The sequence below is a fragment of the Ziziphus jujuba genome, chromosome 4 (genome assembly GCF_031755915.1).
Source record: "Ziziphus jujuba cultivar Dongzao chromosome 4, ASM3175591v1".
NCBI lineage: Eukaryota > Viridiplantae > Streptophyta > Magnoliopsida > Rosales > Rhamnaceae > Ziziphus > Ziziphus jujuba.
Genome location: NC_083382.1, coordinates 32,702,185 through 32,726,954, shown reverse-complemented (window position 1 = coordinate 32,726,954; position 24,770 = coordinate 32,702,185). Strand labels below are relative to the sequence as shown.

The 24,770-nt window shown below is 31.6% G+C and overlaps 1 protein-coding gene across 3 annotated transcripts; it reads right to left on the bottom strand.

Annotated features, from left to right (window-relative positions):
- Nucleotides 1-2,528: 2,528 nt before the first annotated feature.
- On the bottom strand, nucleotides 2,529-9,556 carry LOC107415201 (potassium channel AKT2/3). 3 transcript variants are annotated; one of them, XM_016023489.4, is made up of 11 exons: nucleotides 8,856-9,550; nucleotides 8,455-8,673; nucleotides 6,589-6,747; nucleotides 6,406-6,463; nucleotides 5,753-6,070; nucleotides 5,399-5,638; nucleotides 4,862-5,179; nucleotides 4,580-4,768; nucleotides 4,063-4,138; nucleotides 3,353-3,928; nucleotides 2,529-2,793 (listed from the first exon to the last, which is right to left on the bottom strand). In XM_016023489.4, the coding sequence occupies exons 1-11, from the start codon at nucleotides 9,158-9,160 to the stop codon at nucleotides 2,642-2,644; spliced, it is 2,610 nt and encodes an 869-aa protein (XP_015878975.3). In that variant the 5' UTR covers nucleotides 9,161-9,550; the 3' UTR covers nucleotides 2,529-2,641. The 3 variants fall into 3 exon arrangements, with proteins under 3 accessions (XP_015878975.3, XP_024928816.1, XP_048328183.1); XM_025073048.3 differs by lacking the exons at nucleotides 2,529-2,793; nucleotides 3,353-3,928 and having other exon boundaries at nucleotides 4,064-4,204; nucleotides 8,856-9,555; XM_048472226.2 differs by lacking the exons at nucleotides 2,529-2,793; nucleotides 3,353-3,928 and having other exon boundaries at nucleotides 4,080-4,217; nucleotides 8,856-9,556.
- Nucleotides 9,557-24,770: the final 15,214 nt, after the last annotated feature.

The window sequence follows — 24,770 nt, the reverse complement described above, 5'->3', positions numbered from 1 at the left end:
CATGACATACTTTTTTTTTTTTTTCTTTTTTTTACTCTTTTAGGACCCAGCATTCTATTTTTGGCATTAAACTTAAACAACATATTTTTGCTTGTCATGGAGTGGAATACAATAAAGCTAAAAAAAGAACCAAGTTATATAGCACATATACCCATTGATTCTATATATATTGATGGGTAGCCTCTAGAATTAGCTAGCTATAGGATGGACCATATGGTGAGGCAAAAAGCCTAAATTATACCGAAAGCAACCAAAAGCCTATCGTTTATTAAGATATGCAGTGCTGTGTACACTGTATTCTAACTATATTCTTCCCTTCATCGAAAAGCCCAAATTCATTATGGTGTTTGAACAAACCAAAAAACAGGGGGAAAAAAAAAAAAAAATGGCTGTAGAAATTGCTAAGAGTGAAGGGTTAATCATTGTAGATTAGAAATTCCATGAAGATAGTGTATTGGATGGCTCTTCTTTCACCTTCTTAGACTAATTACAAGCCTTAAAGTCTCATCATTTTGCTTTGTCTTAATTTTTTCCCCAAAAAAATTGTTTACTGATATTCAAATAAAACAGTCCTAAGAAGATTCTTCCTTTTTTTAAGATTAAAGAAATAAAGTTTGCTTCATTTATTAACAACAAGTTGCACATTGCAACTGTTAGAGTTAGTGACCCGAATTCTTGTTGACCCGATCCGAAAAGCTCGCGGTGCGATCCGTGAAACTAATTTTGGAGAAAAATTTGGGGCTCTGTGGTGGAAGCGGACCTGTTCAATTTTAGGGTTTCTTCCGTACTATATATATATATATATTGTTGTTCGGCTGTGATTTGAGGTTTAGGGTATCTCGAAATTTGGCTCACCTTTGTACCAATCTTTCGATATTGGATTTGCTTCTCCCTGCCCGTGGTTTTTCCCGTCAAAGGTTTTCACGTAAATTGTGTGTTTGTTCTTCGTTTTCTTTGTTTCCGTTGCTATTTGTTTTTCTCCCAATTCCGTAACAGCAACTAATCTAAAATCCCTTCATTTATATTATTCATTCAAGGAATTATAGCTTTCTAGACGATAACAATACAAGAACCCAGAAAGTTTTGTAGATATTAAAGAAAAGTAGCAATTTAGTATCTTTATCTGCAATTAGCTCACCAAGCTCTTAATTTCCCAAAAAAGGAAAAAAAATAAAAAAATAAAAATAAAAGAAAGCTCACCCAGCTCTCAGCTCTTAGATCATTGAGAAATTGTTGTGTTCTCCCTAACTGTTCCCTGCATTTGGTTGAAAGACTTCTACATAAAAAGTAGCATAGAACTTCAGAAATATCCTTCATAAATCTACATTTCTCTTGGTAAACTTTTATGTATTATTTTATGTGCTATGAAATGTTTGAGCTTGAAGCTCAAAATCAACTTATTAAGAGTAGAGAAAACTTGAGCTTGAAGCTCTAGTACTTACTACTAACCAAGGCTTGGAATTTCATTTTTTGAGATATTTTTCCAAAATTGTGTATGTTAATCCTTTTCATGAATGAGAGCTTCCCAGAGGTTCTGTACATGCAACATCAACAACATATAACTGTGATACGCAACCATATTATTGGGACTGCCAAGTTTTAACTTTTTGGCATTCTTGTCTATATTATATATATATATATATAAATTATATAATGCAGGATTATGATTTTCTGGAATCACATAATCTTATGAAGATATCATGATAATATTCCAAAACACCAATCAGCCTTTTTATATGCTGTTATAGGACAAGTGTAGATCAATCAAATTTGAAATTGATTGGCAAAGAAAAAGAAATGAAATCCCACCATCCTCCACCCACCAAAGGCTCAATATATATATAAATCAATTAGGCCTTTTTATTCCTTGAACTCAAAAAAAAAAAAAAAAAAAAAGTGTATCATAAAAAGTTATTGGCAGTATTTCAAGGGCAAGGCATTTGAATCCACTAAAGGTGGCTTGAAATTGGTGAGGAGACATGGCATCAGTGCTGAAATACCTCAAAAATTCTCATTTTGATTGGGAGAGATTAGGCTGTAACCTTCGTTGAAAAGACAACACTAAAAACACTTTTAATCACGATTTTGAAGGTCAAATCCCATGAAAAATTCATATTTACATGTTCCTTGTTTCCACTACATGCTGCTTAAGAAATCAAACCTGTGGACCCTTCTTTATTAAGTATGACTAAAGTCGAATTGTCCTTCTGCGTCAACAACTTATTAATGTTACCGGCTTTAATCTCTTTTCAAATAAAAGTATTTTGAAATTGATTGTTGTTTAAGTTACTATATAATTGCAATTTTCACATTGAAATAGATTAAGCTCATTATCGACGAAAAGACCCTTTTGTTTTTATTCAAAGAAAAAAATTGTCCAATGACTAGTGAAATATAGCTCTACACTTCTCTTAATGCACCACGTAATCATTCCCAATAGTAGTTGAGTTTATCCTTTTCATGTCTTTGAAATATATATATAAGAATGACAAATATGCAGATCTAAATTTTGAGTGAAATGTGCTGAATAGTGGAAAAGAGAGGAGCAAAATTAATTTCATTTCAGATTTATACACAGTTCAAATGGAAATCTATGAGGGAAAGCTTTTATACAAGAAATTCTTAGGAGCTTGTTAATTTGTTAATCAACATTGTTAGAGGAGTTAAATGGATATGGACTATCTTCAAATATAAAAATCTTATCATTATCTCTAATCACTTCAATAGAATCGATTTCTGCTCCTTCTTCATCTGTTACCGTGGCTTTTCCTCCATCTAATCCGAACTTTTCTCCTGTAAAATCATATATTTCACAAATAAAGTCAATGTTATAGTTGTAAACCTTAATTATTAAAATAATATATTATATCAACTGGCGTGAAGATCTATAAACATATGCTTTAAACAAAATCTAGCAGGTTCCATTTTGTTGTTTGACTAAAATGCCAGCTTGTTGGGAAATCATGGAAGGACAACTATTTATTTTTCAACCTGACACACCAAAATCCACTAAGTCGCTTATTAACTATGAAGAAGAAAAATCTTAAGATCCACTACCACCATATGGAAAAATATTAAGTTCAAATTAATCAGAGGGTATCTATATTTAGTGAACTTTTCATAAAATCTAATAATACAATTTAAGACTAATTGGACTTCCACTTGAAAACCATCCAAAAGTAGAGATCTAAGCCTGTTTTTACAACAGTAAATGGTTCTTAGATACCTTCTTATTATTATTGAACTACTTTAGAAAACTTTTAAATGAATAATGTTTTCTCAGAATGATTTTGACACTAAGAGAGTTGTCATGATTGTTTTGTGATAATATATGTTGAGAAAAAAACTGTACCTGCAATTTTTTTGAGCTCCTCCAGTGAGTTTGGCAACTTAATTAGCCTCCCAGATTCACTGCAGTTGCTCTTTCTTCTCACCACGGGATGGCCCTTATATATGCTCACCCTATCACAATTTACTCCAACGGGTTTTCTCCCATTGGAACTTTGCTCTCCACCATTCCTCATTGAAAGCACTTCACTTAGGGCAGTACTATCAGGCAGTGTAATCCGGTGTCCAACCTCTCTCTTCCTCAACATTTCACTAAGAGTTGATGAAGGAAACTCATTCGCGTTGGTATTGTTAACGGCAACTTCAGCTCCATTCATCACAAGCAAATTTACCATGTCTTTATTGTTTTCAGCTATGGCAATTTGTATAGGCGTTGACCCGTGGTGATTCTTTGAGTCAACATTTAATCCATATTTTAAGAGTTCTTCCATCACTGTCAAATCATTTCTTTTGGCAGCAGTGCATAAGAGTTCACCAGCAGTGTATGGATCAGAAAGTGCAGCAAAGTGGTAGAGGATCCTGAATATTGTGTGGTGCTTCGATGCTATAGCATCCCATAATGCTGTGTTCCCATTTATGTCTGCCATGAATTTATAACATATAACATGATGATTTCAGGACATAAAATACCCTATATGTCTTCATTCATAAGAAATTAAGCCAATGAAAAAGTGATATCAAATTGTTGAGGAATGAGAAAGATATAAGGATCACCTTTTAAGTGTACGTTGCAAGTATGCTTGAGGAGCACCAATACACATTCTTCATGCCCTTCAGACGCTGCTATGTGCTGAAGCATCACCAGAGAAGACAATCAGCAATAAAGGCTAAAAGCTCCTTGTGGAGCCTTCTAAAACTGCCAAAATGAACTATGATCATGCTTCAGTTTAACATTTATCCGGTCAATGTGAATATAATGCTTTGCTCCATTAGGACCATAAGCATGACTAAGACTGGTATTGAAACAGTTTTAACCTTGAAAAATTTGGGAGAAGTTAACAAGCAATAAAATATAAAAAGACTCTGTAACGGGAAGACTAACAAAGCCAAAGTTTCTGTATTGTAGTCCTGTGTGTGTAAATGGGAACTATGAGAAACGAAACCGTTTTTCATCACATTGATGACTTAGCTTATTCAACTAGAATAGAGTTGAAGACAAATTGTTGGTACATTTTTTGTATTTGTTGTACATGGGAATGTCTTTCACTAAGCAAAGGTAGAAGAAACATACTAATGGAGTTCTTCCTTTGGAGTCTCCAATGTCAGGATCCAACTTTGCCTTGAGAAGCTCGTCAAGAAGACGAGCATTGCCTGTGCTTGCAACGGTCAATAAATTGAGTTCCATGTTTGGATCATTTTCTTCTTCCCCACTCTTAACTGCTAAATTTCCAATGCTTAAATCCTTGAGCATTTTGTGATGCTGCAATTCAACAATAAAGAAACAGAGAAAAGAAGATAAGTTACGAGAACAATATAAAGGGTTTCGACTTTAGTGCTAACTTTATCAACAAACCTGAAGTAAGTTTTTGAGAATTTGTATGTTTTCTTCCCTTTTGGTCTGCATTGCTTCAATTAGAGCAGTGGTTTTGATTCTCAGAAGTTGCGAAAGTGTCTTGGTTCGAAAAGTGTGGCTTTGAGGCCTATAACAAAGTGCACCAACTTCTCCAAACATGTCCAACGATTGCAGACTCCCAACAACAATCTCTTTCTCAGTCTCACAATCAATTATTTCAACTTCTCCAGAAACAATGATGTATACATCGTCTGGTGCTTCATTTTGCATGATGACATCTTCTCTGGGTGGTATGTACTCCGCCTTCATGTTGGCAACCTGGTTAATTTGTTTATTCAATCAGATTAGAAATGTATAGCATTTCAAACCAAAATTCTCTAATTAGTTTCCATGATGTCTCATATTGAACATTATTGATTCTTTTAGCAGAAAACAATGAATTCAATCATCATGACATTAAATAGTTCTAGAAACGTATGATGGAGATCTATATTCTGCCATGCCACCATAAGGATATCAAAGCGATATTCTACTAACCAATAGCAGACGTATTTCTCTTGAGACACCTTTAAAAAGATAAACTTTCTCCACTGTAGGCAAAAACAAATGCTGACAGATGCTTTTGCAAATCGATTTCGGTAGCTGTTCCATAAGTTGATGCTGGTTTAAACTCTCAGCCTTAAATCTCAAGCACATATAAGCTAGAATCTGCTCTTTTAACCTTGCAGGCAATCTGTTTCGTCCCACAAAATTTGATGCTGCTTCAACGCTGTTTCTCTGTACCATATACAAGCCAACTTATTAATATTCATCACTAATCAATATTTAAGACCATGTAGTATAAAATCCAAATAACAATGTAATTGACTATATGGTTAGAAAAATACATACAAATTCCATGGTACGGCGAGTCCCTTCTACTACTAAGTTTGTCATGTTGCCTATCAAGTAGGCAGTTAAGCCAAGGTTAAAGAGCATGTAGAAAATGATGAAGACCATCTCCACGGTGTTGACTGCATGGAGGTCACCATAACCAACTGTTGTCATGGTGGTGACTGACCAATATAAGGCTGAGATGTATCTAATCCAAAGGCTAGTCTCTCTGAAGTTTGGATTCACAGTTCCAATCCATGTCTTTCCTTCGTGTGGATATAGGTCAGCTAGCAGATAATATAGGCACCCAGCACAGTGTACCAAAAACACTGTCACCTATATACATGAAAACAAAACACATATGCACAAATTATAATTTTCATTTTTGGACATAAATTATATAAGTTGTTCTCATTAAATTTGATATATTTGGAGTCATTTAATAACCATGTGTGTCATATGTGATTCCTTGAATATAAGAATAATTGAATCCAACAAATTTGCTACTTTTATCATAAACCCATATACAATATATATACCAAGAGTTGGCTTATTTATTTATTTATTTATTTATTTTTTTCATCACTTTTAAATTGGTTGATAAGTATAAAGTAGAAACAAACAAAGGGAAGAACATTTTATAAAACGAAAAAGTTCAAAATTTGACTCACAAATAAAAGCCTTGCGCATCTGACCCAAAAGTAGCTGAGCCTGATGTCCTTCTCAAGCCTGGAAAATACATAATATAATATAAAGATATATGGGGAAATTATTGGTTGAATAATTAAAATTTGAATGAATAAAACATATATAAAAGAGAAATTAACTAATTAGTGAATGAATTGTATATTAACCTGGTAAAGAGTTGCTTGACTCGTCTAAGTCTCCAAAAGCGAAGCAATCCCAAGAGGGAGTAAGAGAGACTCACTTTGATTTTGCCAGTGAATAAATAGGCTAATGCCTCAAAGGGAATGGTTGATGCCACATCCATCAGAAACCATGTTGACATGTACCTAGTTAATCAAACATCATCATCATTATCAATTAAATCCACTAGTGCATGCATGTTTCTCTTGCTATTAGCCACATGATCATGTGTGTATATCCCCATGTGGGAATTCTTTTACTCCATGAAATTCCAATTGTCATGATCATGAGCACCCATAAATGACGATGGGCCGGGCTACCCAAATTTCTAAAGCCCTTTAATTAATCTATATGATGCGATTGGCGATGTGATTATGTGTCGATCTGAATAAGTTTGATCATAAAATTACATTTCTTCTCCTAATTAACAAATTATTGAGCCTCAAGTTTATGAAGCTCAAAAATTAATACTAAATTATAAATCAAAGTTAGTTAATTATAAATCATAAATAGTTAAATACTGAACAGCAAAACTATATATGTATCAATTGTTTTATTTATTCAAAAATATGTAAAAAAATTTGACCTAAAAATTATAGAAATAGAAAGGTTATATATTTGGTATGTACACATATAAATATGTTATAGATTAAAAATATGGATATTAAATATATACATATATATATATATAAATATATATTAATATTAGTTATTTTAAATATATATAATTAAAATAAAACTATTAATAAGATAATAATAGTTTACTATATTAAAAAAACATTGAAATTAGTAAATAATTAAAAGAATAAAATAAAAAATCTTTTTTATACACATTTTTTATATTGTCGAAAAAAATAAAATTAACTATTTTTTCAAATATATATATATATATATATATATTTACTTGTATAATACGACAATATATTTATTATGTGTTTTAAAATTTTCCTTTAAAAAGTGTATAATTTTATACAATTGAAATCGATACAGAAAATAATTTTTTTTTAAAAATATATACGTACACATATTACAAACATAATATATGCCAATTTACTAACCAGTATAAACAATATAATGAAAGTGATAGTTTCATATATATTTTATAAAATATAATCTTATATATACTAAAGTAATATATACTTCCAAAGCGGAGTTTAGAATTGATAAAAAAAAAAGCAAAAAAAAAAAAGTGGAGATTAGAATTTTTCACTTTAATTATATCCAACAAGGAAGAAGAATTTTAAGATTCATAGTACAAAAGAATAGGAATAGGTAGAAATTAATTAAAGTAGAATATATTAACGCGGTTGATCCACATCTATAAACAGTAAAAAAATTATAATTCATGGAAAAAAGCCAATCTAGCTAACATGATAATGAGTCAAGACCATATAATATGTAAAAATTTAAATAATATATATATATATATATATATATATATATATGTATATGTATATAGTATAAATATTCCGATCCTTGCTTGATCACTCACGGATGGACAGAGAAGTTCTCAACCAATCATATTGACGATAAGGATACTGTAAAATACTGTACTATTTTTTAAACAAATATATATATAACTTTTTTCAACAAAGTCAAAAACTTTTCAGCCTTTTCTCACTCACTTTATATGAGATAAGATTTCTCTGCAGAAGTGTGAAAATGGCAAGGCTTGTCGTTACACATAAATATAATTTTATACTACTAACAAAAGTAACATATCTGATCTAATTATATATATATATATATATATATATATATGTTTAATTTTTTTTATATAAATAATCTTAAAAATTTCATTAAAATATTTGAAAGTTGTAAACAAAATTAAGTAATAATAATTAAATAAAAACCTGATGGCAATCTTTTTGGAGTCACGAACAAGTGATTGGGTGGTTCTATCAATGTAAGCTACGAAAAACGTCAAGACAATGTCGATTCCGAAAAAGAGATCCACGATGTTGTCTGCTATATACACCTCCTTCTTTGGAGATGAATCCAGAAAAGCAACCTCAAACGGATAAATCCAGGCAGAGTATGCCACCAAAACAATCATGAATGTCTCCCAACACCTGCATATACACATATATTTACCTCATTACATCATATAATATATAATTATAACATCATCATCATCATCATCATCATATATATATATATATAAGATATATGTATATGATATGGGCATGATGAATTAATTAAAAACATGAGAAATTCATGTATTGTATGTATGTAAGTAAAAAACTATATAAACCTGTATCTAGAATCCATGGGGGAGATGATCCATCCTTTAGAATGAATAGGAGTTTGAATATAGCTTGAAACACCCAAAGGAGGAAGAATAATCTTTGATATGTTGCTTGAACTGAGGGGTGAAGATGTTTCATTGCTGCTACTGAACATATTTTCTTCATGATTAATTTTGGAACCAGTCCTTTCAGACTGCCCACTACTAGTAGTACTAGTACTACTAGTCTTCTTCCTCATGTTTTGAAGATGGTAATAATTTGGACTACCAATATTGCTGCCACTACTACTACTCAATTTCATCCCCTCCATAGCTCTAAACTCTCTCTCTCTATCTCTATGAAGACTTTTTATTTAATCAAAGAGAGAAAAAACAGTTATTGGATTGGAAGGGGGAAAAAAAAAAAAGGTGAAATAATGGGAAAGAGAGAGAAAGTTCTGGTTTTGGGTAAGGGAAAGCTGTAGCAAATAACAGGTAGCCAAAAAGGAAGATTAATGAAATTATATTATTGTGGGTGTGTGGGGATGTGGGTGTGTGGAGTGGTGGTTGGTGGTCGTCTTCATCTCAACTAGAAATCAAAACAAAAGTAGAATTGGGCGGTAAAAGGAAAAGGGGTCTCTGTCTCTCTTTCTCTCTGGTGTGTGTCTTTGGAATATTATTTAGAAATTAATACTAACGCTAATTATCGAATATACGCCTATTCTATTCCATTCAATTCTATTTTGGCACCCTGCAGGATTGCTTGGAGGCTTTTCGATAACATCTTTAATAGAGGAATTAAATTGTTACATGATTGCATCGTGAGGACCGCAAGTCTCATTCTCTACTCTGTCGCTTTCATATATATAAACAGCCCCCCCTAAAATGTGGCCAAAATATGGTTTTGCTTTTTATTTGTTTCTGACCAGTAATTAAACTATATATTATATCATATAATATTTTTTTTTATTAATTATATTAATTTTTAATGGTAATCTATATATTGAAGTAGTTGCAAAGATGATATTTTCCCATGGATGTCGGTCCATACCCTCTTGTCTTCTCACCCTCATACCCCACACCTTCATATTCCCCACATAACTTGAAATTTCATTTATTTTTTCATATATATATATATATATATATATATAAAATATAAAGTTTTAATCTCTTTGTATGTTGGGCCTTGAATTTGTCAATCTCTCCAATTAATACGGAATGACACTATTAATTTGTGACTGCCTCACTACCTTTTAGTGGGATCCCTTAATTATTTTAATCTCATAATATCTTGTTTATCTTTAAGATCGAATGTGCACTACTGTTGATTAAATTGTGTGAAGAAAACAATACACTATAAATGGAACATGCATGCATTTGAATCATTAATCAATTATATTTGTATATTAATTTCTAAGTGACATTTTTTTTCTACATACGTACAGATTAGTACAAAATTATGCTTATATTTGCTTAATTTTTTAAACAGCGATAGAAAGCAAAGTGAAAACTAGTGGTGCTATTCGATTACCGACTGGAAAATGATAATTAAAATTTAATCAGTTGGTAAAATATGGGCTTAATTAATTAGCGAAGATTGAGTGGGTTCGACATGGAGCTCTCGTTGATATGATGAAAGATGACCTACAACCGACGATGAAAATTCTCCACTTACTCTCTCTTATATTTTATTTTATTTTATTTTTACATATATGCATCTTTTTGGAAACTCACGTTTGAAATGACATGCTAGGGGTCCAGAAATTTTGTAGTCAAAGTAGCTTTGATTATTTTTTGTACGTATGATCTTCAGGTTTTGTACAATAACAATAATGATTATTTGCCGAAAGATTTCTTTTCTATCACAAATGGTTTTGACAATATATATGCAATCTTGTTATGCATATAATATATGTATATATATATTTATTTATTTACATATATATCGTGTGTTTTTTATTGATGTAACGACAAATGTTTCAATCAATGATTCTACTTTTTACTTAACTTTAAATTAGTTAATAAAGAAAAGATATTGATGATAAACTAGATTATATAATTAAAAATATATATGTATATATATATATATAAATATAGATAATAATGTTGAAGGCTAATTTTCATTTAATTAAATTGTTTTAATGAAAACTTAAAGATAATATATATATATATATATTATGTAATTTTGCATGGTTTTGATTATTGAGCAAAAGATATACGTTAATCATGATCAATATACAGCTCCTTCACGTATCTCTATCAGTGTTTAGCGTGCAACGATGAGAATGAAATATAAATCATAAAGGTGGGTATTATTTTGTCGAAGGAAAAAATGGATGTCTATTAGTCTGTGGTTGCGTTTGCATCAGGGACCATGGAACCCGTTCCTAGTCAACGTCATTGTATAACAAGAAGCCCACCTAAGTTTGTGAGTTTGTCCACTTTTTCTTGTCCTGTAGCCCAACTGATGTGAATATGGAACTGAATATTAACCTAAAAATTCATGGCACACAATATACATATCATCGTTTTCACTGTGCTCATAACAAATTGTTTATCTGCACTTCTATGCGAAAAAAGAGACTTAAAAAATAATAATAAACAATAAAATATCTTTACTCAACTTTATATATTCCCTATATATATATTCGCCTAGTTTGAACTCATCCATCATGGTGGTCACCGTATTAACCAAGCGTAACTAGAATATTCATTAGTGGGTATACAAGTCTTCGGATGCAGACTCCCCCAAATAAATAGTTTGCATACTAATTAGGACTATCACATTTTGGTCAAAACCCATATGGTCGAATTCCCCACCAAAGTCAGATTAGAATATTACTGAACCATCAATAAAAAGGTGTTTTTTTTTTTTTTTCCTTGTTAATACACGTATGGTAACGGGATGATATAATTCAGGTTGTGTACGTATGTGCCATACTACCATTAATAATACCCTTCTGTAATGTGGGTCACCTTTTAATTATTATTATTATTACTGTTTTTTTTTTAAAAATATTATTAATATATAAAAAGGAAATAAAGAGGAAATGTAAAAGAAGAAATCAGGATGTAGTAACTATGGTTAGACCTGGCAATTCGTGTTCGTGGGTTGTGTTTGTGTTAATCCGTTTAATAATCGTGTCAAAAATGCCTAACTCGAACACGACCCATTTATTAATTGTGTCAGGTATCTAAAACACTAAACCGATCTGTTTATAAACAGGTCAACACGACATGACCCGTTTAACACGATTATTTTAACGGGTCGTGTTGACCTATTAACCCGTTAAACTGAAATTGACCTATTAACCCGAAAATTAACCTATTAACCCGAAATTTTTTATTTTTATTTTTATGTTTTTATTTTTATTAAAGATATATTTTTTGTTTTTAAAAAATTAGTAATAGAAAATTATTTTTATAAAATTTTTAATTTATAATATTTTTTAGTTATTAAATATTATATTAGTGATAAAATATTAATTTAAAATTAAATTTAAATGGGTTGTAATAGGTGTATAATCGTGTCGGGTTGAAACTGACACGTTTAATAAATGAGTCGTAACGGGTCAATTTTGAGTTAAACAGGTTAACCTGAAAATGATACGATTAATATTTGTGTTAAACGAGTTGACTCGATTATAACCCAAATTCATTTATAATAAACCCAAATCCATTATTCCGTGTCGTTTTCGAATCGTGTCGCCGATCTAAATTGCGAAGTCTAACTATGGTGGTAAGTGGGTGACTGTAAGTTGCATTTACATTCTGAGTATGTGCACATTTAAATGGTTGGTGGTGACTGACTGATGGGCAGGGGCATATATGAGCCCCACACCATTTCATGCATGTATACCTCTAATGCCTGTCACTCATTTGATTGGAAACACATTTATTTCTGGCCAACATCAATTTTCAACATGAGAATCAAATTTGTCCCATTTAATTCTGAGCCAAACTACTAGTCAAAGTATTCAGTGTGAACATGTTCTTTCCTGTCTCTAAACAAAATACAGGTGCTGAAACCTTATTGGAGTTGAAACATATGGATAATAGAATTTGTTTTTTTCTTAGATTTCTGCATAATTAAGTTGATTACTCTTTTTAGAAAGAAAAAGTAAAAGAAAAAGAAAAAGAAAGAACTTGAGGATATGTTTTCCTGTTTCCACTTCATAAACAGGAAGAGTAAAATGTAACAATTGAAAACAACTTGTTTCTAGAAACAGTTTTGTTCTGTTCTGTGTAGGTGAAGAATGTAAGTTGCTTAAATACTGTACAAAAAAAAAAAAAAAAACTTTAACCCAAAATTAAATAAAATGATTTAAAGTGGAAGATTCCACATAATCGTAATTATAAGTACCCCAGAGCTTTCAAATGTTAATTAAAGGTAACAAAATCTCTTTATAAGAGCACCAAAAAATAGAGAAATAAAAGATTTTCGCGCTTAATTTTCTTGCTTCCAGATCAAGATCTGGCCGCTCGGATACTATTCTTTTAGCTCCCTGTGACAATTACGACGTGGAAACTGGTAAAAGGGAATTAGAATAGTCTTTATTCTAAGATTATCTAAATATTTATTTTTATTATTGGAAACTTATGATATTACTATATTAATTTGTATAGAGTAAATGTATATATTAAATGGAAAGTATCAATTTTTTTCCCCCTTTTGTGGTCAATATTTGTTTAAAATTTTATGTGGTATTTATTTAATAACAATTATTTAATGTTGCATTTTATGTAGTTTTATTATCAACGTTTTTCTTTTTTCTTGAGGGGGAAGGGGGAAATTAGTGAAATGATAAAAAGAAGAAGACATTTTTTTTTTTTCCTAATTTGATTTGTACTATCTATATACTAATTTTAAGGGAGTCTCTAATTTCGTTAACCATCATTGTTCAACAATATAATTGTTTTGTGGGAGTCTCCAATTTTGTTAACTATAATTGTTTTAAAGATAAGCCTAAAAGCAATTCTTATTTAAGTTATTTTATGAAGTTTTCAGAAATTTAAAAACTCAATAATTATTTTTTGGTTTTGTATGTTCTCAATTACACATGTTGATTGGAGCATCTTAATTGGAAAATTTTATGGTTAATTTAATATTTGGTAAACATCAATAAGTCTTTTTAATTAATAAGTTCTTATATATATGTATCTATGGACATAATGGTTTTCATATTTAGTGAATTTATATCTTTTCAGAATGTATCTTATACATTTTATATTGTTAAATTTTAAATTAATATAGCATATTATATTATAGTGGGAAAGCCAAAAATAAAAAAATAAAAAAAAATAATGGTATCTGTATCACTGTATGATTGTACTATAAACTATATTCTATGCAAATATTTGTATCCAATATTTGTAATTTAGATGCCCCTAAAATTATGTGGTTCTGTCCCTGAGAAAAGAAAAGGGTGTCTATCAGTGTGTCACCGCGTTGCATCATAGACCATGAAACTCTGTTCTTACTTCCTAATCAACGTGATTGCATAACAAGAAGCCAACCTAAAGTTTGTAATTTTGTTCACTTTTCCTCATCTTGTAGCCCAACTGATGTGGATATGGAACAGATATGGTAATCATTGGAAATGAGTAGTTCATTATAATTAGTGTGTATAAATAAATGTACCATGGAGATTTGAACCAAATTTGCTGTTTTTTTAATTCTTATCTATTTTAATTATCAGAATTTTTGTTTTTAGCAGCTAGCTTTTGATATTTTCAACTTACATCTTTTTTAAAAAAGTTGGTTAATTAATTAATTGATTAACTACATTTATTTTTTTCTTCATTTTAATTAATTAACTGATTGATTGATACACTTATTTAACACGTCGGTCGATCGGTAAAAATGCTCTTGGAATGTGTATTGGTGAATCAATTAATTATTCGATTAGTTTCTTTCTTTTTTGTTGGAGATTAAATTAATTTATCTTTAAATTTTAACGTACATTTTTTTTTTTTGGGGTAATATAAAGTGATAATGATTTCACCAAATGTATATATATATATATATGCTATAACCTATAGCTACTTGCAAAAGGCAATTAGTGATTACACGGACAAAATCACAATTATAGTGGTTGTGCAGTCACTGACCATGATTCAATTTAAGAAAATTAAAGAAGTACAAATGGGAGCTTAAATAATTTCTGTATGATCTCTGATGAAGGCCATGTGTGTATGGCAGCGGAAGGTCGTCACCTACTTTAAAATGGATCTCAATTATTAATTTTTATCAGGACAGTTTCATTTTTTTTTTTTTCCCCTCTTTCTCTTCCTCTCTCTCTCTTTCTTTTTTTAAGCTTAAAATGGATCTCAATTATAAAGCTGCCCTTTTTTTTTTTAAGCAAAATGGTCACCTGCATTTAATTGTTATTTTAAGTTAGCCAACTGATAAAAAGCTCAAAATGGTCACCATCTTGAAATGGATCTTAAAATGGTCACCATCTCAATTTTTTTTTGGGAAAAAAGCAAAAAAAAGAAAAAAAAAAGTTGGAAACTAATAGTAACTGCCTATAATTAGCAGCCTATAAACGTGATGGAGAAATTTTAAAACAAGTTTGCAGTTTCTTTAATTCTTATCTGTTTCATCCATTATATATAAATTATCAGAGTTTTTTTGTTTTAAACTAGCTTTTGATATTTTCAACTTGCTTCTTTTTAAAAGGTTGATTAATTTGTAATATTTTTATTTTATCAGAACAAATAAATAACTGGCAGCGGAAGGTCGTCACCTACTTGAAAATGGATCTCAATTATTCATTTTTATCAGGACAGTTTCATTTTTTTTTTTCCTCTTTCTCTTCCTCTCTCTCTTTTTCTTTTTTTAAGCCTAAAATGGATCTCAATTATAAAGCTGCCCTTTTTTTTTTTCTTAATTTTTTTTTAAAAGCAAAATGGTCACCCGGGATTTAATTATTATTTTAAGTTAGCCAACTGATAAAAAGCTCAAAATGGTCACCATCTTGAAATGGATCTTAAATGGTCACCATCTCAATTTTTTTTTTGGGGGAAAAAAAGCGAAAAGAAAAAAAAAAGTTGGAAACTAATAGTAACTGCCTATAATTAACAGCCTATAAACCGTGATGGAGAAATTTAAAACAAGTTTGTTTCTTTAATTCTTATCTGTTTCATCCATTATATATAAATTATCAGAGTTTTTTGTTTTAAGCTAGCTTTTGATATTTTCAACTTGCTTTTTTTTAAAAGGTTGATTAATTTGTAGTATTTTTATTTTACCAGAACAAATAAATAACTGGGATTGCTTAAATTAATTAGTTACTTGCTTCATATAAAAGAAGAAGGACATTTGAACGTTTTTAGATTTTGCTTTTCTTGCTCAAGCTAGATATGTTTTGTTTAATTTTTAACAGGTTTCATCCTGGATATCTGTGCTCTAGCCAGGTATATATATGTGTTTGTTTAATTTTTAATATGTTTCATTGTGAATTGCATCTGCTTTGGATGGTTTTTTCTTCTTTAATTGTTGACAATATTTGTAAAGAACTTAAGATTTGTATTTCACATCAATGAATAATATTGAATGTATATATATGCTTGTGTTGACTAAATAGTTCGACCCGTCAATTAGTATTGTAATTTTGTGGGATAGTCCTATATATTTTAATAACCCTAGTTTGGTAGTTTGTTCACTTTATTTTTATTTTTCCTCATCTTGTAGCCCATCAGATGTCAATATACGGAACCAAATATGAACCGAAATTATATTCATGCCAACATATATGTTTATTTAAATTATTTATATATCATCCTTTTCAATGTCCTCACAACAAATGGTTTATCTGCATTTCTATGTGAAAAAGAAGATAATATTAATAATAAAAAATATCTCTTTACTCAACTTTTTATATCCACTAGAGATCAACTTGTATTCCTGTATATATTCTCCTGTCATGGTGGTCACCACATTAATCAAGCCTAGATAGGTAGATTCCTTAGTGGACATTCTTCAGGTATTGATTTTGCACACCCTCCCAGATAATTAAATAGTTTGCGTACTAATTAATTGAGATGATCACATTTTGGTCAAAACCCATTGGGCAGAATTCACCCCCACAGCCACAGCCACAGCCGATTGGAATATTATTAAACCATCTATAAAAATGATGTTAATATAGACATGTTAAGTAATGGTAATTGGAGGATATAATCCAGGTTGTGTTCGTCCCATAGTACTTTTATTGGCTATTAATAATAACCTTCTTGTAATGTGGTTCTGCCTTAATTATAATTATTGCTATATATGTATATATTGATTTTATAAAAAGGGAAAATGAAATATAGAAGAAGAGTCAGATGCAGTGGCTATGGTGGTGGATGGGTGACTGTAAGATGCATTTATATTCTGAGTATGTGCACATTGGTTTGTGACTGACTGATGGGCAGGGCCATTTCTTAACGCCACACCATTGCATGCATACCTGTAATGGCTGTCACTAGTTTGATTGGAAAAGACATTATTTTGGTGCAACGCATCAATTTCCAACATCAGAATCAAATATGTCCCATTTAATTCTGAGCCATGAAACTAGTAGTCAAAGAATTACGTATATTATATATATATATATACATACATACATACATATATGTCTTTCCAGGCTCAAAACAAAATGCAGTTTTCTGATACCTCGTTGGCGCTAAATAAAATAAAATTAACTCATAGATTAGTAATGCTTCCAAAACAAAATAACTCTCAAATTGAATTTATTTTTGCTTACATTTCAGCATTAGTTGATTACCGTTTTCAGGAAAAGAATTTAATTATTATAATAATAATAAGGAATAGTTTCCAAGATCACCATGAAACAGCTTTGTTTCTAAAAAGAGTTTGGTTCTGTGTAGGTGAAGAAGATAAGGTTGCTCAACTGTACCCCACCCCCCCCCCCCCCCCCCCCCCCCCCCCCCCAAAAACAAAAAAAAAAAAAAGAAGAAAAAAATCCAATCCAGTAATAAAATGATGTAAAGCGGAAGATTACACAGTCTTAATTAAAGTATCCCAGAGCTTTCAATTGTTAAAAGGTAACAAAATCTTTTGTAATCTTTGTATTCTTTCCAAGAGTAGCAAAAAATTAATAGAGAAATAAATTGCAAAGCTTCAAAATTATGAGACTACATATCTTTATAGGGAGGGTTCAATAAACCCAGATATTTCTAAAACGATTATAATGAAATTGAAGCAATGTTTAATTTCTATATATTTATTCTAAATTCTCAACTCTGCCTTGGATTCCAGTCGTCCTCTGCTGGGCCTTTAGAGTTCTTTGATGTAGGGGATGGCACAGAATCTTGGGAGTCAACTTCACCACCTAAGATTTTCCCAGTAAATTTCCTAGCTTCCAAATCAAGATCCGACTAATTGGATACTACTCTTTTAGCTCCCTGTGAGTGTTAAAATAATAATAATAATAATAATAATAATAATAATAATTGTAATTTGGCAAAGTCGGTTGAGTGGTGAAGATTCAAGAAATTACACTTATGTTGCAATTGATGATAGCAATTAATGAAAGGGAGTCAAAATTGTTTACTAAAGCCATAGTAAGTTGCCGCATGTAAGCTAGCTTTATATGTATTGCTTAGATAATTGATAGATTGACATGTGTCCTCACAAGTTGTATTTTTACTTGTGTAGAAAAGAAAACAGCAAAGCATGCATATGGCGGTAGTTACCTTGGAATCGCCTTTTTTAGCTTATATATAGGCTTGTACTCTTGCTTTGTATTATTTTAGGGAAATAAAGAAATTATAACGTGCATTTCTTCTGTATTTTTTAGCTCTTCTCTTCTTTCAATTTTAATTAGTCTCGGCCACTTTCTTTTCTTTTACCAAACAGGTATTTTTTCAATCTCGTCAAATTTAAGCCTTTATTTTAAAACTTTTTCATATAATATCTAATAAATTTGGTATCAGAGCCTGGTTCTTGCCCCTTTTATAAAATATCCATGGTAGCCAATAACCAATTAACCTTTAGTTATGTCCAAAATCTAATTCCCATCTTTACCAGTGAGAATTATGATTTTTGATGCATCCAAATGAAAACCCTTTTTATCTTACAAGATTTGTGGGATATAATTGAAGAAGGCCTTGATGAGCCTGCAAGTTCCGAGCAATTGCAGTCGTGGACGGAAATAGCAAAGGAGTACAAGCAAAACATTCAAAGAGATGCACGAGCATTACTTTTCATTCAACAAGGGATAAGTAAAAGCATTTTCCCTAGAATATCAAATGCAACAAAATCTAGAGCTGCATGGGAAATTCTAAAACAATGATTTGGAGGCCATGAAAAGGCAATCTCTATTAAACTTCAAACTCTTTGGAGAGAATTCGATAATTTAGCAATGAAAGAAAACGAAAATATCCAATAATTTTCTTCTAGAGTTTCTAGAATTATTAACCAAATTAGAAGTTATGGAGATACTATTACTGATCAAAAAATTGTAGAAAAAATATTAAGATGTTTGCTAGCAAAATTCGAGCATATTGTTGCAGCTATAGAAGAATCCAAAGATTTGAAAGCATACTCTTTGGATAAACTATTTGGCTCTCTCGAAGCACATCAAAAAGAATGAACAGGTTTTCTAACCAATCTGTGGAGGAAGCATTCAAATCAAATTGCAACATCACGGAAAGGAATTTGGCAACCTCAAAAAGCAATTCAACAAGAAGAGGAGATTCCTTCAGAAGAGGACGTGGTAATCAAGGCCAAGTGTCACGGACTTGTTTGTTTACCCTTCAATTGTTTACCCTTCAAGCCGTGCGACCTTAGTTGCTATTCCGACCCTTTGTTGCAACTAAGTAAGCCTTTTGCCCACTAAAACAGAAAGCTAAGCAAAGAAAGCTAGAGCACAAAGAGAGTTTGGGAGAATGAAAGTATATTACTTAAAAGAGAGCTTTACAAATGTAGCTTGGATTCTTGAATCCTTGGATGATTTTTGGATTCTTGGGATTTTCTTGGATCTTCTTGGATGGTTTGGCCAAATGAGGCCTCCACCTATTTATAGGCATACAAAGTCTAATCCTACGGCTATAATTGCTTTAATCCTACGGTGGAGAATGGGTGTCTAGATCCTTCCCACCTCCTTTACAAAAATATCTAAAGAAACATCTAGAAATGGATATGTACATGGCTTGACCTAGAGTTCTCCATAATGTTCTAGAGAATTCTACACTACTCTAGGTGCTTGGCCCATTGTAAGGCCCAAAATGGATTATAAGGCCCAAAATGGAGAGAATGCTCACCAAGTGTTTGATGAAATGCCCCAACCGTGACACAAGGCAGAGGAGGAACAAACAATTATGAGCAAAGAAATTTCTCGGGGTAATTCTAAACCTTATTGCATTATTTGCCAAAAACCTGAGCATCAGTCAAAAAATTGTCGTTTTAAATGCACAAAGTGCAAAATTCATTCACAAAGAGATTGTTGGTATAAAGACATGCAAGAAAGGAATGAAGTTAATTATTCTGAAAAGGTTGAAGATAGTCAAGTGTTTTATTCATGTATGTCTGTTAAACAAGAATCAAAACTTACATGGTTTTTGGATAGTGGATGCAGTAGTCGTATGACAGGTGATCTACAACTCTTTGTGAAGATGGATAAAAACTTTTTATCTGAAGTAAAGCTTGGAGATGGAAGGTCACATGAAGTCAAAGGAAAAGGAGTAATAGCAGTAAACTTCAAAGGAGGTAACTCTAATCTCATTCATGATGTGCTTTATGTTCCTGACTTAACATCAAATCTTTTAAGTGTTGGCCAGTTACTTCGAAAGAATTATCCTATAATTGTTTATGGAGAAGAAAGCATAATTATTGATAAAAATAAAAACATCATGGTGGCAAAAATAAAAATGAATCAAAATAATGTTTTTCCTCTTATTATGCCACATGATGAAAAACTAGCTTTTCAAAGTAAAAAATTGGATGAGTCATACTTATTGCATCTACGATATGGGCTTTTAAATTATAATGGTCTAAAATTATTAAAAGACAAAAATATGGTTTTAAACTTACCTCCTATTGCCCATATAGATAGAGTATGTGAAGGATGTATATATGGAAAAATGCATAGATTGCCATTTCTAAAAATACCTGGAGAGCAAAGGCACCAAGAATTAATACATTGTGATATTTTTGGACCAACTTGAGCTCCATCACTGAATGGAAGAAGATATTTCCTTCTGTTTTTTTATGATTATACCTGAATGATGTGGGTATATTTTCTATGTAATAGCCCAGTCCACCCACATGGTTTTAGACTTACCTCCTATTGCCCATATAGATAGAGTCTGTGAAGGATGTATATATGGAAAAATGCATAGATTGCCATTTCTAAAAATACCTGGAGAGCAAAGGCACCAAGAATTAATACATTGTGATATTTTTGGACCAACTTGAGCTCCATCACTGAATGGAAGAAGATATTTCCTTCTATTTTTTTTATGATTATAACCGAATGATGTGGGTATATTTTCTGTGTAATAGCCCAGTCTATCCGCATGCGATATTGTCCGCTTTGAACCTAGCACGCACGGTTTTGTCAAAATGCGTCGCACGGGAAAGGTATCCACACCACCTTATAAGACGTGCTTCGTTCCCCTTTCCAACCGATGTGGAATGTCACAATCCTCCTCCCTTGGGGCCCAGCGTCCTCGCTGGCACACCGATCCGGGTACTCGCTCTGATACCAACTGTAATAACCCAGTCCATCCGCATGCGATATTGTCCGCTTTGGGCCCAGCCCACACGGTTTTGTCAAAACGCGTCGCACGGGAAAGGTACCCACACCACCTTATAAGGCGTGTTTCGTTGCCCTTTCCAACCGATGTGGGAAGTCACAATCCTCCCCCCTTGGGGCCCAGCGTCCTCGCTGGCACACCAATCCGGGTACTGGCTTTGATACCAACTGTAACAGCCCAGTCCACACGCATGCGATATTATCCGTTTTGGGTCCAGTCCGATACTTTTTGGATGATAGTAATTGATGATAGTAATTAATGAAAGGGAGTCAAAATTGTTTACTAAAGCCATAGCAAGTTGCCACATGTAAGCTAGCTTTATATGTATTGATTAGATAATTGATAGATTGATATATGTCCTCATGAGTTGTATTTTTACTTGCATAGAAAAGAAAACAGCAAAGCATGCGTATGGTGGTAGTTAACTTGGAACCGCCTCTTTTATCTTGTATATAGGCTTGTAATCGTGTTTTGTATTATTTTGGGGAAATAAAGAAATTATAACATGCATTCTTACTGTATTTTGTAGCTCTTCTCTTCCTTCAATTTTAATTAGTCTCGGCCACCTTCTTTTCTTTTACCAAACAGGTATTTTTTCAATCTCCTCAAATCTAAGCCTTCATTTTAAACAATTTTTCATATAATATCCAACAGTGAGAATTATGAAAAGGAAAGTGGTAAATGGAGAATGTATAAAAAACCAAGATTTCAAATAAGAATGCGTGTAACACAACAAGATGAATCTAGCTGAAGCTTGGGTTCTTTCTTGTGTCATGGGATTGTTGCAGAGATTGATCGTTTTTGCTTTGGATTTTGCACAATTACCACACCATGATTCACACCAGAGACATTCTTGTGGGTAGTGAAAAGATGGGAAATATGCGTTGAGCATAGTTTTGGAAGGTGCTGATATTATGAATGCATGGTGGAATTAATCAGCAAATAAAATTGACTTTCAAAAATAAAACTATGTAAATGCATCTAAAGAGGATCTAATTAGCAATTAATAAAATGTAGCATAGCATGGAATGTTAATATTGTGTTTGGCTCAATTGAATCCCAATGATCATGGGAAACACTTAATATATAATTGTGTGAAGGGTTTCGGTAACAATTTTAATGTGTGCAGAGCTCTACCTGTACGGGGTAGGAGGTGGTAACTTTACGGTTTGGAAATAAATGGGGGGTGTAAGTTATCTCCCTCTAGAGTTAACCAACTTACTGCATGTAAGTGAGCTCTACACCCTCTAGAGTTAGCCAACTTACTGCATGTAAGTGGGCTCTACGCGCATTAAAATGGATAGCGCAACTCTTCCTCTTTGTTTTCCGAACGCACAGAGCCCCTGATGAGAAAGACATGGGGAATCAGGATATCGAGAGGAGCTTGAAAACCAACCATTAAATAAAAAAGAAAAAGAATTGTGCTTATAAACTTGCAGAAGTGATAGAAGACCACTAGGCCTAGACTACCAAAAAAACCATCTTAAAGGAGACATAAAGAAATGAAAGCCAAAGGGATAGTTTGGTGTCCTTGACCAAGATGTAATTGAAGAAAATTAATAGAAGCAGAAGTGCGGCTTAAATTTCTGTGTGAATGATATCTGATGAAGGTCATGTGTGCATGGCAGCGGAAGGTCGTCACCTACTTTAAAATGGATCTCAATTATTCATTTTTAGCAGGACAGCATTTTTTTTAAAACATTTATTTATTTATTTATTTTATAAAAGCTTAAAATGGTTCTCAAGTATAGAGCTTTTTTAAAACCAAAATGGTCACCATCTCAATTATTATTATTATTATTTTTTTGTTCTTCCTAACAATAGAAACCTGTTGTTTTTCAACAAAAAATAAAATTAAAAAAATTGTCATTTAGATTCTGAGCTGGATACCTTGTGGCAAATTTTTAACAAATAACATTAAATTACTTAAAGTGGTACCAACTGAGTTGGTATTAATATGTTATAAAGAGTTGGTATTAATATGTTATAAAGTCTTTTTTTTGGTAAGATAAAGTTGTTTTTGTTGAACGTTGAGACATGGGGTAGGGTACATTATATTTGCCAATGAGCAAGGGCACCATAAGGAAGGGAAAAAAATTAATCAAGTCCATGATGATAATAAAGGATAATATACGTGCATGACCTTAATATGATAATTATTCGAAATGAGCAATTGAATATAATTAACTGCGTAGAAATGTGATCGATAAATTTGAACCAGGTTTGCAGTTTCTTTCTTATCTATTTTATCTATTATAAATTAACAGAGTTTTTGTTTTAAGTTAGCTTTTCATATTTTTAACTTGATTCTTTTAATTTTTAAATAGGGTGGTCAATTACTAATTTTTTATTTTACCCTAAAAAAATAACTGGGGTTGCTTAGTATAAAAGAAAAAAGATAACTTGAACTTTCCTAGATTTTCCTTTTCTTACTATAGGTATGAGTTTTGTTTAATTTTTTAACAAGTTTCATTATGGACTGCGCTCTAGGCATGTAGTTATTTTTAATTCATTTCATAGTGAATTGCCTCTGTGTTTTGGATGTTTTTTTTCTTTCTTAATTGTTGACAATATTTCTAAAGAACTTTAATATATGTCTTTCGCATCATCGTTTTCAATGTGCTCATAACAAACTCTTTATCTGCATTTCTATGCCAAAAAGAAAAAAAAGTAATAATAATAATAAATCTCTTTACTCAACTTTATATATTCCCTAGAGATCAACTTGTATTCCTGTATATATATATATATATATATTTCAACGCATATAATGAAGCCTAGACAGATTCGTGGATGGACAGTCTTTTTTAATTTTTTGGGCCAAAATTGATGGACAATCTTTAGGTATTTATTTTGCATACACACCCAAATAAATAGTTTGCATACAAATTAAGATTATCATATTTTGGTCAAAACACATATGGTAGAATTCAGCCTCACAGCCACAGCAAGATTAGAATATTGTTGAACCATCAATAAGAATGTTGTTAATATACGTGCAGGAATGGTAATGGTAATGGGAGGATATAAATCAGGTTTTGTTTGCCCCATAGTGTTCCTATTAACTATACCCTTTCTCTGATGTGGGTCTCCCTTTAATTATTATCATTACTATTTTTTTAAAAAAATTTATAAAATGGAAAATGGAAATCCAAAAGAAAAAAAATCAGGATG